At 38.1% G+C, this 20,196-nt stretch overlaps 1 protein-coding gene across 2 annotated transcripts in view; it reads right to left on the reverse strand.

Moving 5' to 3' along the window:
• Positions 1-8,197: 8,197 nt before the first annotated feature.
• Positions 8,198-20,196, reverse strand: part of tmem26a (transmembrane protein 26a) — a 36,833-nt gene continuing 24,834 nt past the window's right edge. Inside the window, exons 2-6 of one of the 2 annotated variants that reach the window (XM_073869327.1) lie at positions 17,800-17,896; positions 17,327-17,407; positions 11,996-12,204; positions 9,922-10,007; positions 8,198-9,410 (exon numbers count right to left, since the gene is read on the reverse strand). In XM_073869327.1, the coding sequence (XP_073725428.1) occupies positions 9,115-9,410; positions 9,922-10,007; positions 11,996-12,204; positions 17,327-17,407; positions 17,800-17,896 (769 nt within the window). In that variant the 3' untranslated portion in view covers positions 8,198-9,114. Of the gene's footprint in view, positions 9,411-9,921; positions 10,008-11,995; positions 12,205-17,326; positions 17,411-17,799; positions 17,897-20,196 lie in introns of both variants that reach the window. The other variant, XM_073869326.1, reaches the window with a different exon arrangement.

The raw sequence follows: 20,196 nt of genomic DNA on the forward strand, positions 1-20,196 counted from the left end.
TTATGGATTTGTGTCTTTTGTATGCCTGTATGTAGTGATAAAAGAAAATATTTTTTGTGAAATAGATTGAGAAACACTGCTCCCATTACGGGTTTGGTTTCTGTTTTTTCTCCAGTATAGTGTGGGTCTTGATTTAATGGAAATGAGCTCAGTGTTTGATATAGGATAATGCTGTCCAGCACTGTTTAATCATAGTAAAAGACCAGCATTCAGCACTGCAGTGAAAGAGTTTTGGAGAACAACACTTGTCTCTTTCATTTAGCATGAAAGAGTGCTATTCTTCTTGTTGGGATTTCCCTGCCCTTTATTTTGACCTGAAAATATGGAAATATTGAAAATATTTTTAGGTATTTGTGGGTATTCCCGCGTGGCTATGCATCTGTACAATAATCTGTAAACTGTTAAATAATGGCATTAGTAAATTAGACTATTGATGATGTTTTCTCTAAAACCGTTGTTTTATGTAAACAAAGAAAGCTTTCTTTATACTCCAAATGTGATCTCACTGCAAGATGTAAATGAGAGTGTGCTGTCACCAAACTAGACAGAAACTATATTCAAATCAAGCTACTCACTATACAGTTGAAGACCAGTTACCAGTGAATCATTAGTATGACCATTTAGTATTGATGTATATTATTGTATAATTTTACACTGCTTTTTGGAATGCTTTGGTCTGATTGTTCAGTCACTACATTTGCAGATTTTGTTATTCCCCCAATAACACACAGTAAAGCCACGGTCACACTAGAGCATTGGTGTCCAGTGGTGGCTCGTGACTGCTCTTCCAGGGTTCCCACGGGTCCTTGAAATCCTTTAAGTTTGTGAATATGGGGGAAATAATTCAAGGCCCTGGGAAGTTTTTGAATATATACATACATAGATACAGGCCATTGAAAGTGCTTGAATCTATTTTATGCAAGAGGTTTTCTGGAAAAAATCCATATTATTCCCTGTGTAGTGTAGGATATCATAAAAATTTTAGTTCATGTGCTAAACTGCTTGCTTTAAATGCTTATGCGAATGTTGATTCATACCAAAATGCTTTTTTGTATAGTTTTGTTTGACACATGACAACTTCTCTGGTTACGTATGTAACTGTTGTTTCATTAGAAGGGAACGAGACGCTGAGTCTCCTTGCAATATTTCCTGCGTCCCTGTAACGCCGTCTTTAGCAATATTTCAAAATAGCGATATACTTCCTGGCTCCCGCGTCCCCCATGTCTTTGTTGTTAGGCCTCACCATTGGTTGAATTAGATATACACATTTGGACGCACCTACCCGCGGAAGTGTCCCCAAAGTGTTACCGCAGTGAAGCAGCGCAAGTTCCCTCATAAGGGAACTGTAACAATGTATCTTTAAAAGTAAAACAATGTAACCTTGCTCTCACTTGAAATGTGTCCCCACATTTAGTCCTTGAATTTGAAGTTAACTAAGGGTTGGGAACCCTGTCTTTCAAGGGGCGCAAATTTAAAATATGTGTTCGGAATGTCATGTGTGTTGCTCGTGTTTTCAAAATATGTGTTTGTTGCGTCATGTGAACCATGTGCATCACGTGTTTTTTCAAAATAAGTGCAACTTGTTTTTGTGGAGCAGGTATTTTGATTTTGACAAGACAAAATTCATTTAAATGTTCCTTTATAAAAAAACAGCAATACTAGATCTACAATAAAAATATTAGCATGAGATAAGTTTCCTTGAATCAACTCATCTCCAATTTAAATTTTGTCTGTAGATTGTCAATTACAATGTCATGCATGAAAGGTTTGCAAGTCATTTTTATCTATTCTATCTTTATAACTCTGTTTACAAAGATGTTACCATGCCCATTTCCTGTGACGAAATAATGCCAATGACCAAAAAAGTTTTTTGCACATATTGCCACATATCTTTATCTTCTTACACTTTTCTGTGCAGACTCAGCAGATGCAGGGTTTTCAGTTAATGTGGACTCTGGCTAGGTCTAATATTGCGGCAGTCAGAAATCAGTTATATAAGAATAATGCAATTGAAGTACACTTATTTACGTGCAGGTAGTTTCTCTGAAGGTCATCTGATAGGATTTTTTACCTGTCCTGTGCATTGCTATATCAGAAACAGTTGCACTTTATAATCTTTTGATGTAGAATAACATTAACATTTTTACTGCACATCATACTTCATTTATTCTTGGGAACTGCTGAAAGTGTTAATGTATTATCTACTACAACGGCACAAAAGAGGGGCAATCACCATCTTATAATAAACTACAAAAAAAGAGAAGTCATTTCATTTCAAGTTCATTTATCAGCAATGAAAGTGTTGCACTGGCTGTGAGTTAAAGAAAGAGCATCTGCTCCAGAGATGATCTGTACAATCAGTTTAAAGACAACTTTTCTGTCAGGACATCAAATGAAGATGGAGGGACACAACCTGTTTTTTATTCTGCTTTTAGGTTGCTGTTATAAACAGACAATTGTTTTTAAAAGAGACTTAATGAAATTTAGGAGCATGAAAGTTTGATTACAATCATGATTTCAATCTTTGACATGAATATTAAATATATAAATATTATATTTTCACAGAGTAGTTTACATTATATTTGGTGATTTTATGTAGAAAAAAAGTGAATCACAAAAATAGCTTTAGCTGGGTTAACAAAAAAAAATAGGTGTATTCTTTGGCCATTGTAACAACAGCCAATCCTAGCTTGGCTGATCAGTGTTTCTACTATCGATATGTATTGCCTTTTCGTGCTGTGCACGAATGCACAATAATCTCAGACAATTCAATCCTGCCATACTAATCATCAACAGTGGGGCTGTTCAAAGAACCGGATAAGCGAGATCATAATTAGCGAGATCTGAACATCTCGGATGTCTCATCTGATTTCGGATGTAGTAAGCGATGTATGAAGAATTGACTCCAGGAGAACGCCGACTGCAAGTTTTTTGCAGTTGAGTGCTTTGGTTGCTACTTCTACTGTGTTTATTAGTTGTTGAACGATGCGCTGGTTGGTTGTTGTGATGTTTATCACGCCCCTCCTTCACTGTGATTGGACGGTCGTGTGAGAACTGACATTGATGCTGAGCTTTTCCCCCAAAGTTATAGGCGCTCTAAGCAAATTCACACGTTTTAGGCCATAAAACATTTTCAGTTTCATACAGTAAACATCTCCTCACTATCTGCTAGCTGCCTGTCCCCTGGACACACTGTAAAAAAATGTTGTCCCTGTAGACAGCCCAGGCTCCACAAACTGCAACAAAAACAAAGTTACCACCACGAAACATAACAATATGTTTCCAATTAGTGTTCCAGCCAATAAACGATAATAATGATTTGGGAGTGGGGGTTGGGCATGTTCATTAAACTTTTATAGTCAGGTGTGTTGAGGGAAGTTTCAGCTAAACTCTGCAGGACACCGGCCCTCCAGGACTGAGTTTGGACACCCCTGCACTAGAGCATGCAAGTATTTGTCGGAAGTTGCTGGGGGAGCCGCTCAACAATATGATCTCTGGCTATATCTGTTTGTGTTTTTTTGTAGAGAAAAAGGACATAGTGTGACATGACAGTTTTTTGTCACAATGGTACACATGATACAAAATCTCTGTGTAGCAACGACCGACCTGCAAAATATCTTAGCACGAGCCTACATTTAAGAGGTATTCTTGGGTCCAAAGAAATGTACCCGACCCGAAATTACCCAGACACGACGTGCATAAATATTTTTTTTTAGAGAAAGACTCGACCCGAGACAAACCCGACAAAATTAGACCCAAGTCCGACAAAGTGGCAATTTTTTTTACCTAGGTAACCGCTTATGCTGCGTTCACACCAACCACGGTAGAGGTGACAAGTGCAAGTGATTTCAATGTTAAGTCAATTTAGACTCGTTGACGCACGTCTGGAGGTCGGCCGGTGCGTTAGACGCAAGTCCGCCTCATTGAAAAATCTAAACTTTACCAATACGGAGCTTGCTCTAGAAGTGGCATAATTACCGGAAGCGAGTCGCAGAAGCCCCTCCCATTATGCAAATTTTCACGTGAATGTCTCGAATGACTAGAATTTCACGCGCGGCTTAAATGTGCGAATGAGGCGAGTTAACTCAAAATGTTCAAGCGTGCGATTAGCACGTTTTGGCCGCCTCTACCGCTTCTGGTGTGAACCCACAGTTACAGTGTGTATTTAAAATTGATTGACATGCCTGGCTTAATGTAAATTAACCTACTACCAGCCACACAATGTCGCAAATGCTCTTGACAAAATTGGAAAAGGGGCTTGATGCACACACGTAAGATAGTTCGGGTCTTCTCGGGTCCATTCTGCAAAAAAAATGTATTACTCGAGGCCACTAATATTATACCCGATCTGTCAAGTATCCCGTTTTGGCAGAGAAAGTCCCGTATTTTACCCTTTTTCCCGCCATCCTCCTAAATTTGTATTTTCCTGTAAATCTCCCGTATTTTAACCTGTGTAATTAAAAAATAACAATACCCCGGGCAGAGAAAAAAGTACATTCGCAATCTGAGCTCTGTCATTAGCCTTGCGATAACTGACACCTACAGGTACTTAGCTGACAGTTGTCGTGAGGTTAGTGTGTGAGGTCAGATGATGATGAGTGACAAGTTAACGGAAAAATACAGACGGATAATGGACGCTACGACAGAGACAGAAGGCACTTCTGACAAAAAACAAAACCCTCATGTAAATAACGCGATCAATGGGACAGCGAATTTACTTTTCTGAAGAGGAGCAGAATGAGGGACAGTCACACATTTTGTAAGTTTTGTAAGAAACTGCGACTTAACATCTCACACACTCTAAAAACAAACGGTGCTATATAGCACCAAAAGTGGTTCTTTGCTCGTAATCATAGAAGAACCACTTTTAGTGCCATATAGCACCAGTGAAGCACCAGTGTAGAACCATATAGTGCTATGTAGAACCATATGTGGTGCTACAGTGGTGCTATATGGCCCCTATATGGTTCTACACAGGTGCTTCACCGGTGCCACATGGCACCAAAAATGGTTCCTCCATGGTTACGATCCAAATACATAGCACCGTTTGTTTTTTTAGAGTGCACGGGGGAAGGAATAGGATGATGTTAGACAACAGAACTGTTTGCGCTCTACTTTCATGTAAAATTAACTTCTTTGGCCCAGACCACAAATACACTCCCTCCAAAACAATCTTAAAGAATACAAAGTGCAACAAATTTGTACAATAACAAAAGAGTAAAGAAAAGTTATGTGAAATGAAAAGAAAAACTGTAAAAGAAAAGCAATATGAAATGAAAAGAATGTGTGGAATAAAATAAAATAAAATGTAAAGACAAGCAATGTTAAATGAACAAAAAATATGCAAATAAGCCTTTTAATAAATATATGGACCGCTGGAGAATTTCCCTTATTATCCTATCCAAAACTTGACATGTATGTACCCGACCCATGTCCGAGGTACACGTGAAATTTTTAGATCCGAACCCATTGGGGTTGGACCTTGGGTTTTCGAATCCAAGTGGGCCCGTGAAGACCTCTACTCTATGTTTATGGTCTGCCGCATGATTATGAATGGAAGTCAACAGAACAAAATAGTGTGCCTGGCCCTCAACCCGGATATTATTAAATTGAATATGACATGATATTTACAAATTATTTAACCAAATAGTGTGTTTGAACGTTTTCTCTTAAAACCAAAAGTAAACTGGTTTTCTCACAAAAAATTAAAAATTGACACTAGATTTGTAAAAAAATTATGTTTCTTACGTAGATGAGGTAAATTGCTGTTCGTGCAGGGTAATGTCCAGGCAGCCGGTTGTTATTGCGAAATAAGCCTCTTCAGTGTGATTCAAGACCCTCCGCGTCGTGTCAACAACCGGCTGCCTATACATTACCCCTTACATATTGATTCAAAACAAGAAACTGTTCAGCATTTTGGCAAATCTAAATTTAATATGAATCATACAATATGTATATTTACTGTAATTGCAGTCTCATTTGCACTTAAAGGAATATTTCATTTTCGTAAAAGAAAAATTCAGATAATTTACTCACCACCATGTCATCCAAAATGTTGATGTCTTTCTTTGTTCAGTCGAGAAGAAATTATGTTTTTTGAGGAAAACATTGCAGGATTTTTCTCATTTTAATGGACTTTAATAGACACCAACAATTAACACTTAACTCAACACGTAACGTTTTTTTCAACGGAGTTTCAAAGGACTATAAACAATCCCAAACGAGGCATAAGGGTCTTATCTAGCAAAAATAACAAATATACACTTTTAAAGCAGAACTTCTCATCTAGATCCAGTCGTGATGCGCCAGCATGACCCCACGCAATACGTCATGACGTCAAGAGGTCACAGAAGACGAATGCGAAACTCCGCCCCAGTGTTTACAAGTGTGTTGCAAGAGGACCGTTCCTACGTTGTTGTATGTCAACTGATACTAATTAATGTCTTTGTGTCAGTTTATTGTTTACAATGGTCCGCAAATGTGCGTTTTATATATGTAACACATGACCTCCCTACGTCTCTACGCATTTACGTTAGGTCGCGCTGGACCGGATCTAGACGAGAAGTTGTGCTTTAAAAGTGTATATTTGTTATTTTTCTTGTCAAAAATGACAATCGTTTTGCTGGATGGGGCCCTTGTGCCTCGTTTGGGATTGTTTGTAGTCCTTTGAAACTCCGTTGAAAAAAACTGTTAAGTGTTGAGTTAAGTATTAAATGTTGGGCTCTATTAAAGTCCATTAGAGTGAGAAGAATCCTGGAATGTTTTCCTCAAAAAACATAATTTCTTCTCAACTTGACAAAGAAAGACATCAACGTTTTGGATGACATGGTGGTGAGTAAATTATTTGGATTTTTCTTTTAAGAAAATGGACTAATCCTTTAAAGGGGTAGTTCACACAAAATCTTCAGTCACCATCCCCTCCCATAGTAACCAGAAAAGCCTTCAAGCTTCAATAGGGTTAGGGTTTGTGTTCAGAATAAAGAAACTCATACAGTTTTAGAACAACATGGGGATGATTAAATAACACTATTCTTATTTTTGGGTGAACTATCCCTTTAATAATCTGTAATAATCCAACAATAGCCATTTACTTATATACTGCAAATCAGAGTAACACTACAGGTCTTAATGCGGTTTACCCTGTACACTGGTTTCCTTGTTTAAATTTGCACAGCTATTTCCTGTTTCCTTTGTTGGTTAAAAATAGAAATTGCTGGTTATGAGAAGCAGCAATGTAGTCATGTCCAGTGTTTTCTGGCTTTACATCAACAGATTCTGATTTCGGGTTAATTGCATAGATGTGGGAAAGAAAGAAAGACTTTAAAGTCACCATAAAATAGAAGTAGCGATTGTCTTTTTTCCCCGTGGTGACGTATATCCGAGTGAAAGCGGCTTCGGAAATGAAATAAGGCAGAGCTGGATTTGAATTCATTCATGGAGAACTGGTGGGATCATTTGAAGTTGGGTTGTGTTGCTAATTGCTGCAATCTTTTCCAGGACCCCGCCCACCTGCCATATCATATGACCGGAAGAAGTTTGTTTGAGGGGAGGAAATTTGCATTTTTGAAGATTACCAGGGCTCATGAATTTTTAAACGTCCCGTTCTTTCTGTGTTTTTGAAGCTTTGATTGTGTTTACAGTGCGCAATATAACACGTGTTCATGTTTCATGTGTAAAAAACGCGATATTTTTCACACAATTTACTTATCTCTATAGCGCTGTTTTCACTGTCCTAAAAATGGGCTGATGTCTTCCTTGTTCATGAAGTCTCTCCTTAAGAAATACGTAACGAGTTCTGATTGTGTAGTTTGTTTAGTGTGTTGTGATTTAATAGCAGCTTAGCTTGCCGTTAGCTTAGCTGGCGACTGACGTATTCCTGTGGGTGGAGTTTAGTCAAAAAACTGTTCTACTGACGTCATTAAAGCAGGAAGTAAAGGGCCGTAGTACAAACCGGCCGTTCGCTGCTTTGAAAGGTGTATTCTGTTAAAGAAAATATATCGCCTGGCAGTGAACTTTGAGCTTTATCATTTCACAGGTATTATTTATGCTATTATAGCAACATTACACACTAACTAGGGTTTAAAAAATGGGATCAGGACGAACGTGAACTTTGAAAAAATAATGAAGCTCACAGATAAGTCGTCATTTGTAAAAAAAAAAAAAATACCACAATATTCCAAAACAAATGACAGTTTTTTATTTCATGACGACTTTAAAAAAAGTCTTGTTTTTTCTTAAAATATAAAATCGGCATTAAAGCAACACCAAAGAGTTTTTTTTACCTTAAAATAACGTTTCCAAAAAAGTTTCAGTGGTTCATCCACTCAAAACAGGGTGAATGGCAATTTCACATTCGCTTTGCAGCCCTCTATCGGCTAAAACCGCACTAAAGAAGTTTCCAACCGTCGGGTAGTGGTTCTGTAGTTCGAGTGAAAACTACAAAAACTTGCTTTACGGCAGACCTACAATCCAATCAGAGCCAGCTATGCTGCAGTATTTACGACAGTGGTAATGAACAATTACGCTTTTAACCCGTAGGGGGAGCAAAGAGCAATAAGTCTTTAGTGTTGCTTTAAAACCCAAGATAACAACCAGACATATAGAGGTCACTGTATATCTCTGGTTAAAATGTAGACCTCCTTGTATGAATTGTCACATAACTGATCTTAGATCAGAATAACCAACTCTAGTGTCAGAAAGTCATATCAGGGTGCGCATGTTAAAAAATAATCATACATGGCAACACCCATACACACATACATGTGTGCTACAGATATATAGTTGTTTTGCAATGTGTTTCCTTGTTAAAATTCGACAAACAAATGACTAAAGAATTCACTTTGACACTGAGAATCAGTTATTTCATTATTAATCCAATATATATAGCCTACAAAAATAGTAAAACACTAAACAACATACAACAAAGTGCTTTATAACAAGTTCACAAATTTAAAACAGTTGCCCTTAAAATACACATGTAGTAGAATATATGGCCCTATTTTGACAGGAAACACAGTCAAAGTAAAGGTATAAACCTGCTCTTTTGTGCTTCTAATATGTATAAGCAATCCATCATCCACATTTAACAAGATCCCTTGCTGTTAAGGTAGTTGGTTATAACTCAGTGTTTGTTGAGGGAGAGGAAGATGATATTGGTCTAAAATCTTGACAGATAACAAAGAGTCTGTAGAGATTCAGGATGACCACCAGAAAGTTCTTAATAGTGAAGAAGAGCAACATTTGGTGGAACACATAATATTGTTTCATCACAATAAACCGCACCACAAGAAAGGGTCCATCCTGGATAAACAAACTCTCCACGATGTTCCAAATATCAGTGCTGTGTCTTGACAATAGAAAATGACAACAGCCGTCTCCATCTTTCAGCTCTTCTGAGTTCTGTGGTGATGTGACAACTGAAAAGTAACACAAGGAAAAAAGTTTTTTAATGAACAAAGCATTTGAATATGAAATCGTCAAACAAAAAAAATGTTGTGTGAGTTAATTTCACTGTGGTTAGAAAAAAGACTGAACTGCTCCTGTGTTTATTTACAGTTTTGTGATTTTTTTTAAATAAAAAATTAAAAGGATTAGCAATGCAGATTTATTTTCACAGGCTTCTTTGTCCATATTTACCAAGGGTGCCAAAAATTCTGACCATGACTGTAGCTACACTGAACTGCTGTATGGTGTCCTAAACCATAAACATTGAGTGAGTTTAAAGGGGCTTGCTATAGGGATCCTGGTAAAAAAATACTTTTGCTGGACCAGGATGACAGATTTAGGATATCAGTCTCAAATACACAAGTATGCTCCTCTATTCAACTGAAGGATCCTGAACTATTTTGTGTGGATTGCACAAAAGATTTTGTGGGACTGTTAATTTAAAGCACATTTCAACCCAATTCAATAGATGAGCACTGACAACTGCTAAATGCGAGGGAAACTGCAACATACTCCATGTCCAAACAGCCAAAATTATATACACCAGCTCTGGGTTTATCTCCCTACAACACACAAATACAGGGTAAAATGCGTGTTATGGTTTGTATAAAATAATGCATTCGTATTTCTATCCCTTAGAAGACATGGAAATCTATCTAAAGCACAAGTCATCTTTTATTAATGTACGTTTAGCTAATTTGCAATGATTAGATTATCTGACACCAACAAACAATCAATCTTAAGGATTATTAAAATGAACAGGTAACATATATTTTAATAGAAAATTAGCCATTCATCAATAATAGATTGACATATACATTTATGGATTTGTTAGATGCTTTATCCAAACCAACTTTTAGTGCATTGGAGTTATAGACTGTTTCAGCAGTAACAACATAATCAAGTGGCTGTCGTGGTCCGCACGTAACTTCCGGTAAACTCCGCTAAGAATAAATAATAACAAAGTTCTTTAAACGTAGTTTATTTATATAACAAGCAAAAAAACAACACATAGATTACCTAGAAAACCAAAACATTTGTCATTTCTTTAAGAGATCAGTTTAGCAGTCAGACCATTAAAAAATGAAACCGGAAGTAAAGTTCGGATCCAGACGTGTATGGCGTCAGCACACGTGCGTCCAATGAAACCGTCTATACAAGATGTCAGTATTATGCTGCATTCACACCAGCCATGGTAGAAGCGTCAAGAGCAAGTGATTTCAATTTTAAGTCAATTTAAAGATGAGTTTACGCGCGTCTGGAGGTCTTGCGACGCGAATGAGTAGTTTAGCGTGGCATGGTAGACGCGAATTGACGCGCGAATGGCGCAGATTGAAAATCTCACCAAGTTAATCAATCGATTAATTAATTTTCGTGTGAATGTCTCAAATGACTAGAATTTCACGTGTGGCTTTCACGCGTGATTGAGGTGAGTAAACTCAAAATGTTCAAGCGTCCAACTACATGCGAATAGCGCGTTTTTGCCGCCTCTACGTGTTTGGTGTGAATCCAGGATTATAGTTCCCTGAGAGTTGAACCCAATGCTTAACTCTAAATTATGGGTCAAAAATATATAAAATATTTCTATTTCTGAAAAATGTGACGTTTTAAAAACAAATTTTACCAAAAAAGTCCTGACAACACTCATCACTTGCATCCAGACACAGCATTCATCAGTACTACATACACATAGCCATAGAGCTGGCTTTATAGTTGTGCGTAGGTCCGTAGCTCTGCCTAGCCTGACGTGCACTTCTCCAAAATGTAACAACACTGCCGTTCTGCGCGGCCCGTTAGAACCCCTCCCATCGGTTAAAAAAAATCTGTCACATTTCTTCATGGGCATTTCCGCTTGCGACGGTAAGAACAAAGATGAGTCAAGTTGAGGAGTGATTTGACTTAAACTGTAACAAAAGTCGCTGTCTCTTTACCCCCATCAGTGATGCGCGGGTTGATCCTACATTCACCCGCGGTTACGAGTCACCCAAAAATATTTATAATGATATTCAGGTTGCAATAAAGGTGTCATTTAACTATTTTAAACAATAACTACTTTAAAAAATGTGGGCTAGGAAGCGGGTTGGGTACAATATTTTTTTTTTTGCGGTCCAAGTTGCGAGTGGGTTAGTTGAAAACGTCGGTCGGGTGCAGGTTGTTTATATATTGACCCGCGCATCACTGCTGGTCTTCTCGAATCATGTACAATAAGATTCTTCTTTTTTTTGTGGGTTTACTGGCCAAACTGCTTTTTCTTCGGGTGTTGCACTGCTACTGTGGTTTACATGCGTGGATACTGCCTACTACTGGTCTGCATGTATAATTGCACGTCAACACAAATAAGTATAGAATGAAAACCGTGGCGAGGCTACAGCATAGAACTTACACAGAACTGTAATGAGCCCAAGCACAACATTAAACGGTGCACTCATCATGCATCAACAAACACTTGATGGCAACAATCATTACACTCAACATCCAATGCTACATCAGACAACACCAGTATGGGATTCAACCAGGCTATTTTCTTCAGTTAACAAGAGGAAATACCCACTTGACATCGGAAAGCGTTTCACTGGTGAATTCCAGAATGTCCCCCGCAGTGCCAACAAATATGAGCAACAATTGAGACAGCTGGTCACGAGTTACTCCTCCCCCTAGTGGGAGGAGCCATTTTCCGATGATGAGAAGGATGAGTACAAATTGATGAAGACCAAGGATCCAGTCGTTTGGACAGACATTGATAAGAACATGCTGCAGAAGCTGAAAGACAGCAACAAATATTATGGATGCAGTCTACAGTCACTTTATAACTTTTTTACAGATATGCACGTTTCCTTTACACTTTCCTAAGCAATTTACTGCATTTTAGATACATATTGTCATCTATAGCAGTGGCGGCCCATGACTGCTCATCCGAGGGGCGCAGATTTAAAATATGTGTTCGGAGTGTCATGTGTGTTGCTCTTGTTTTCAAAATATGTGTATGTTGCGTCATGTGAACCATGTGCATCACGTGTTTTGTCAAAATAAGTGCCTGCTGCACACGCCTCAAAACAGATTATGATAAAAGAGACGCTCACGTTTACAAAATACACGCAGGACACTCCCTTAACAGTAAACTCTGATTACGCATGAGAGTATGCGAGTATCTGGCAAACGCGAGCGTATCTTTTATCATAAACCCTTTAGACGCATCTGCAGCAGGCATTTATTTGGACAAAACACATGATGCACATTGGTTCACTCGACGCGCCGAACGCATATTTTGAAATGACGAACCACACACATGACGGGCTACATACATGTTGTGATGAACTTCGCATTGTGCGCCCTCGAATAAAAATGTTTGTGATATTTTCTAATTGTCTAGAAAAATTGTCTTTCTAACATGTGAGGTGTTTCTGGGAGTATATAGAACATAATGTTGCATCGTTAAAAAACATTTAGGTCGTTTTTGGATCAGGTGACCTGTAAGTACGGAAAAACCTTTCCATTTCTATTGTCCATTCCGTTTCCATTGCAGTTTTGTGGTATATTCCTTTATCGAATTGCCCCCCCCCCCAAAAAAAACACCTAATTTGAGCGTAAAGACGTGTTTTGGTTTATTTTCATTTGTGCAATTTGAAGTGTAATGGAAAAGCAACTAATTTATGTGTTATGCTCTTAGTATTACTGGCACCAAGCACTTCCAATTCAGCTACATGAATATTTTATTTCCAAGCTATTAACTTCCATGATGATGCTTTTAGGCAGCACGACTTGCTCTCTTCCGTGTAAATCCCCAAATGTTATGAATTCAGATGTGCAAGTTGCTTTCTATGTAGTCTCATTCATGATTTCTAACACACATTAGCGTGATTTATTCTTAGTAAGCTGAATGATTCAGATTCAACAGACAAACTTCAGAGAATAGGGTAGTGTGGTCTGTTAATCACAAGGCTTGAATGATCAATATTCAGTTTATAAACAAGACTCTTAATGGAAAAACCCTCAGGTTTTCCTGGAATGAATAATCTGAATGACACTCTGTATACATTTAGTCAGCTAAATTATGCAATTGACTTAAGTCATGTTCGTGAGTGAAAATGAAGAAATAAGATTTTCTGTCTATGCTCTTTTAGTACACGGTCCAGCAGAAAAAGAAAAGTATTAATTAGACATATTTAAAGACAGAATTAATAACCAGAAAAATAATCTTTAACTTACAATGAATGCCAACAAGCATCTCTGACCTCATATGTGAAACAAAAAACGGACAAAGCAGAGGGTGATGGGATGTTTAAGCTAGCTAAATATTAGTGATAGTCATGGCCAAAAGTGTTGACACCCCTGGAATTTTTCCACAGAAAAGTATTGCAATTACACGTTTTGCTGTACATAGGTTTATTTCCTTTGTGTATATTTGAACAACACAAAAAAACTGAGAAAAAAAGCAAATTTGACATAATTTCACACAAAATTCCAAAAAATGGGCCGGTCAAAATTATTGGCAGCCTTAGCTTAACATTTGGTTGCACACCCTTTGGAAAAAAATAACTGAAAGCAATCCCTTCCTTTAACCATCAGTAGCTTTCTTACACAGCTTTGGACTCTTTCTTTGCAAACTGCTCCAGTTCTCTCATATTGGAAGGGTGCCTTTTTCCAACACCAATTTTAAGATCTCTCCACAGGTATTCAATGGGATTTAGATCTGGACTCTTCAGAACTCTCCAGCACTTTGTTGCCATCCATTTCTGGGTGCTTTTTGAGTATGTTTGGGGTCCATTGTCCTGCTGGTAGACCCATGATCTCGAACGCAAACCCTACATTATGACCCAAAATCCTTTGGTAATCCTTTATGATGCCTTGCACACAGTCAAGGCACCCAATGCCAGAGGAAGCAAAACAACCCCAAAACATCTTTGAACCTATGCCATATTTGACTGTAGGTACTGTGTTCTTTTCTTTGTAGGCCTCATTCCATTTTTGGGTAAACAGTATAATGATATGCTTTACCAAATGCTCTATCTTGGTCTCAACGGTCCACAAGACGTTTTCCCAGAAGAATTTTGGCATACTCACGTACATTTTGGCGAAACTGTAGTCTTGCTTTTTATGTCTCTGTGTCAGCAGTGGGGTCCTCCATAGCGTTTTATTTCATTCAAATGTTGACAGATAGTTTGAGCTAACACTGATGCACCCTTAACCTGCAGGACAGCTTGAATTTCTTTAAAACTTGTTGAGGTCTGCTTATCCACCATCCGGAATATCCTGCGTTGCAACCTTTCATCCGTTTTTCTCTTCTGTCCACGTCCAGGGAGATTAGCTACAGTGTCATGGGTTGTGTTGTGCACTGTGGACAAAGGAAAATCTAGATCTGGAGATGGACTTGTAACCTTGAGATTGTTGGTATTTTTCCACAATTTTGGTTCTCAGACGGGTCTCTTCTCCTCTTTCTGTTCTCCATGCTTAAGCCAGGTACACACCAAAAGATAATCGGGCTGATTTTGGGCCGATTTCTCCCCTTCCGACAATCCTAGCTATGTCCCGAGTATCGTGAAGGTTTCACAGATTATCTTATCAGATTGTCCCTTCCTGTGAGGTGTGTTAAGAGTGTCCGAACCTGCTCGGAAGAACGTCGGAGCCGCGCCGATCGCGAATCGTAAATATTCAACATGTTGAATATTTACGATCAGAAATCCTGATGTGTGTGGGGAATCCCGAGGACAAACGCGAGCACGCTATTGAGATTATCACGTGAAACGAAACCATATCCAATCAGAAAGCGAGATGAGGGAAGACGGAATCAGTCATGGTGCAGCACAAAGGCCGCTTCTCAATCCGTAGGTCGCATTTCCAGGCTGTATATACGTCATCAAGACTGTCTTATTTCAGAATATATAAAATTGGCTATTATTCGTTGTTCATCGTATATTGTTTTAATAAACTTATGGCTTGTGAATGTAATGCTCAGTTAACTTGAATAAACCAGGTTTCATGACGTATGCAGCCTGCATATGCGACCTCAGCAGGCTACAGCCTTCGGATTGAGAAACGGCCAAAGTGAAGTTGATGTGGACAGTGGAGATGGAGGATCAGCTTGTTGATTTGTGGGAACAGCACGAATGTTTATACAACGTGTCTTGTAAAAATTATTCCAAGCACTATCATTGAAATGTCTTCCTGCATATCGTCCGCCATGCTTGTTTTGAAGTCTTGCGAGATTTTGTGGGATTTCCTGTGTTCACAGTTGAGACTCTGATTAAAGATCTGTTTGTGTGTGGTGTGCTGTCTTTAACACATAATGGCACACCACACACTATAGGAGCAAAACGGATAAATCTAGGATTTTTTATCCTCAAGTTTGTGGTCCATCACATTTTTAAAATCTTATAAGATGTAAAAAATCTTCTGGTGTGTACCCAGCATTAGTGTGGCACACACAGACACACAATGCAAAGGCCTAGTCCACACGGACACATTAATTTTTATAACCGGAGTTTTCTTTCCTGCACTCTAAAAATGGCTGGGTTATTTTTGACCTATAATGGATAAATATTGGACAGAACACAAGCTGGGTTAAAAATACCCCATGCTGGGTTAACAATAACCCAATGTTGGGTTGTTGTTATGCAACTAGGATTATAATAACCCAACAGTTGGGTTAAAACAACCCAGCATTGGGTCAATTTTAACCCAGTGACGTGATACTGTGTTTCCGTGTGGACGAACGGCCGAACCGCGTAAAAAAAGTCACGGTTATAAAAATACTCGTGTTCGTGTGGACAAGGCCAAAGACTGAGTAAACTTCTCTACTTTTTATCTGCTTTTAGTTGTGATTTTTATATTGCCCACATCTGTTGCTTGCCCCAGGTGAATTTGAAGGAGCATCACATACTTGAAACAAACTTATTTATCCACAATTTTAAAAAGGGTGCCAATAATTTTGTCCAGCCAATTTTTGGAGTTTTGTTTGAAATTATGTAGAATTTGCGTTTTTCCTCTGTGTTTTTTTGTGTGTTGTTCCAAATACACTCAAAGGAAATAAACATGTTAATAGCAAAACAGGTGTAATTGCAATTCTCCACTGTGAGAAAATTTGCCAAAACTTTTGGCCATGAGTGTAAATCATGACACCTATTAGATTGTAATTCTTAAGAAAATACCCAAGAAGAGGAATTAAAAGGCAAGTCATAGCAGGGCATGTTACATTCTGAGAAAAACTGAATGTAATGAATGCAGAGGGCCATATGTACAGAAAAAGGATTACATCATAAATTAGAAGCACATGCTAAATGTTAATGTGATGTTCGATATACATACAGTACTGTGCAAAAGTCTTAGGCACAAGTTTTAATGTCAATCCATATTTATTTTTCAATCTATTTTAATAAGATACAAACAGAAAATACAGGAAATATGTACAAACAAAAATCAAGACTAAATGTCTTCTTTAGGCATCGCTGGTGTTTAGTGTGACCTCTTTTGGCACTAAACACATGTTGAGCGTTTTTGAGCAGAAAGAAGTCAAATTTCTTTAAAATTAGAAAGTAGGATTTAATTTGATTTAGGTATAAGAGATCCGAAAGTTTCCTGCTATTGCTCAAGTGAAAGGGGAGTTTACCCTAAAACTTGACACATCAGTTTACATTTTTATACAGTTTTTAACACTATACACACATTTTTTTCCTGTATTTTCTGGATGTATTCTATTAAAAAGACTGAGAAACAATATATGATCACTATAACAATGCAAAAACAACAAATCTAATTGTGGCATGGTGGCCTAAGACTTTTGCACAGTACTGTACATTACAGATACATTACAATCAGAGTGCAGCACAATGATGCTTTAAACAATTACAAATTTAAATAAAATAAATATATGCTTTTTTAACATTACCTTTAGAGTTTCATTATTCATAGTGCCGTTTGCGGACGATACTATGCTCATGATGTTATCCCAAGAGTCCAATTTCTTGCACTGCTAAGAAGCAAAAATAAAGTTTAGTTAACAGGAAAAGGTCTTTAAAAAGAGCTTTAACTCACTTTGGTTTAAAAGACCTAGACGCAAGTCATTGCAAACTCATATTATTTCTATTCTTTTTTCATTCATTGCATTTAAAATGGTGTTGAAATTCATCTTAAACCCTTTCTTTGTGTTCTGCTAAAGACTGGCATACATGGTAAGTAAGTCTTTTAAATAATTGATAGTACAACTATACTAAATGACTTTAATAAGATGGGGTCTTAACAATACTCCCAAGCACAACACTAGACACAGAACAATCATTATGCATCAACAAACACTTGATGGCAACAACCCATCACAACACTACTGGGTCCTAATGCACATTAGGTAACAAAATAGGGTACCTGTTGGTCACCACTCTTGTTCAACTGATGGTGCAACTCTAGAATCCAGATGGAGGGTATAATACTGATGAGGAAGAAGAAGATGGGTAGAGAAAACCTAAAAGAGGGTGTAGAGAAGTGGCTTTATAGATGCACAGTATCTACAGCTTACAAAAAAGACCCTTTTACAGCCCACATGATCAAATAGCCTGCACATGCATTTTGGGAACGGAAATGGTGTTGTTCCCCAGTGGTTCTAACATGTTAGCAAATCAGAAAGTTTCCCATTATCAAAATATCTGGTTGTTGCGTTTGGTTGCACTAATATAATATACTAATATGTATATATGTATCTGGCCACTTTATATTTGGCCATCTGCTAACGTCTTCTATCCACCCCACTATAGTACACGGATCTGGTAGCTGTGTTGATAAAGTCAACTTTTTAAAATAACTTTCTCTGTCGCTTCACTGCTGATTCTTGCCATACTTCCGTTGCCAAAATGCGTGCGCATATGCTGCCACGTCATCATTGTGTACAAACAGTAAAAGGGTCTATACTACTGCTACATATGAGAGTTTGAAGACAAACTGGGATGAACTGATTAGCAGAGCAGGTCATAGGTGGAGGCCACTCAGATACTTCCACATTTAACTACATACACAGACGGGACATCCTTTGTCTTGCAGGATGTTGGTGATTTGGGTGGGTATGGGAAGAGGGGGATGTTTTAAGGAATGTCACGGCCCAGCTAACAGAGATAAGTTAAATGAACGTTCCTTGAATGTTTATAATGTTCCCAAGAACGTTTTGCCAACATGAAAAGTGTCCAGGTTTTTTATGTTTTAAGTACGTTTCTTGGTTTTCTGAACGTTAGAGAAGTGTTTCATTCTATCATTTTCAAACGCTATGACAATGCCATGTTTTAATGTTCACAGTCACACAGTATAATTTTCAAACTGTTATAAAAACTTAATTTCAGAATGTTCAGTAAAATATTGCTGTAGAAAACAATTCACTTATAAGGTTTAGAAGTTAATGTTTTGTTATTAATTTAATGTTTTAAATTAATTTGAAGTCACCGTTATGGTGATCAGTGTTTGTTTCAGTTGTAATCTTGACCCTTGACTTTTAGCTTAGTTTTTCCCTGCCTGCTATAACTTTGGATGCTAAAATCACATTTGTTATGGTAAAAAGAAGCTGGTAAATTAGTATGATGGTTGTAGTTAGTATCTGATGGTAATGCACAACGTTTACTGATTTAAGTTACTAATTCATTGCTTACTCACTCACTCATCAAAAGTATTTTTCATGAATAATGTGATACTACAGTACAGTACAATTTGTCAATCTTGGGAGTTTTTAAACACTATCTCACCAATCATAGACAATTAAATGATAAACTTCATGCTGCAATGCATGCTGGGTATCAACAAATGCACGCATGGATAAATAATGAACTTTTTACAATTTTCTTTGTCACCATTGTTGAGATTCATATTCTGATCCTTGATGTTTGACGTCCCAAGTACATAGCGGTTAGTTTATGTCCATAGTTTGCTGGATCTCATATACATTATTAGGGCCCGAGCACCGAGGAGCAGGCCAGAATGGCCTGCACCGAAAGGTGCGAAGCCCTATTGTTTTTCTTAGGATTTATTAGGGCCCGAGCACCGAGGAGCAGGCCAGAATGGCCTGCACCGAAAGGTGCGAAGCCCTATTGGTTTTGCTCGGATTATTATTTTTATTAGGGCCCGAGCACCGAGGAGCAGGCCAGAATGGCCTGCACCGTGGGTGCAAAGCCCTATTGTTTTTGCTCCGTTTATTATTATTTTTCTTCTTCTTCTTCTTCTTCTTCTTCTTCTTCTCCGAAATGGATCGCATTTTTGAGGGCCTAAACATACCCGAAAACTCATGAAAATTTGCACACGCGTCAGAAGTGGCGAAAATTTACATGTAGTATAGGCGTCAGAAGTGGGCGTGTAAAAATGGCTCGATAGCGCCACCTGCAAAATTTCAAGAGAACAGCCCCCCCACTACGAAAAACGTACAGATACGAAATTTGGTAGGATCATCATTCACTCAAAGACCTACAAAAAAGTCTCTTGGAGCGAACCTCTAAACCCCACAGGAAGTCGGCCTTTTTGAATTTGACATTTCCAAGCGTCGTACTTTAACGAACTCCTCCTAGAGATTTACTCTGATCATCATCATATTTGGTCAGTATCATCTAAAGGCCTTTGCGATGCTAAATTGCAGAGCTTTTGACTTTTCGTTGGAGGGCGTGTCCTTGGCGGCCTGGGAAAGTTTGATGTTTCGCCATGAAACAGGAAGCTGATGTAATTCAGGCATACGTTGTCCGATCTGCCCCTGACTTCACACGTTTGATAAGGGTCCAGGCCTGAACACATCAACAT

The sequence above is a fragment of the Misgurnus anguillicaudatus genome, chromosome 7, assembly GCF_027580225.2.
Source record: "Misgurnus anguillicaudatus chromosome 7, ASM2758022v2, whole genome shotgun sequence".
Classification (NCBI taxonomy): domain Eukaryota; kingdom Metazoa; phylum Chordata; class Actinopteri; order Cypriniformes; family Cobitidae; genus Misgurnus; species Misgurnus anguillicaudatus.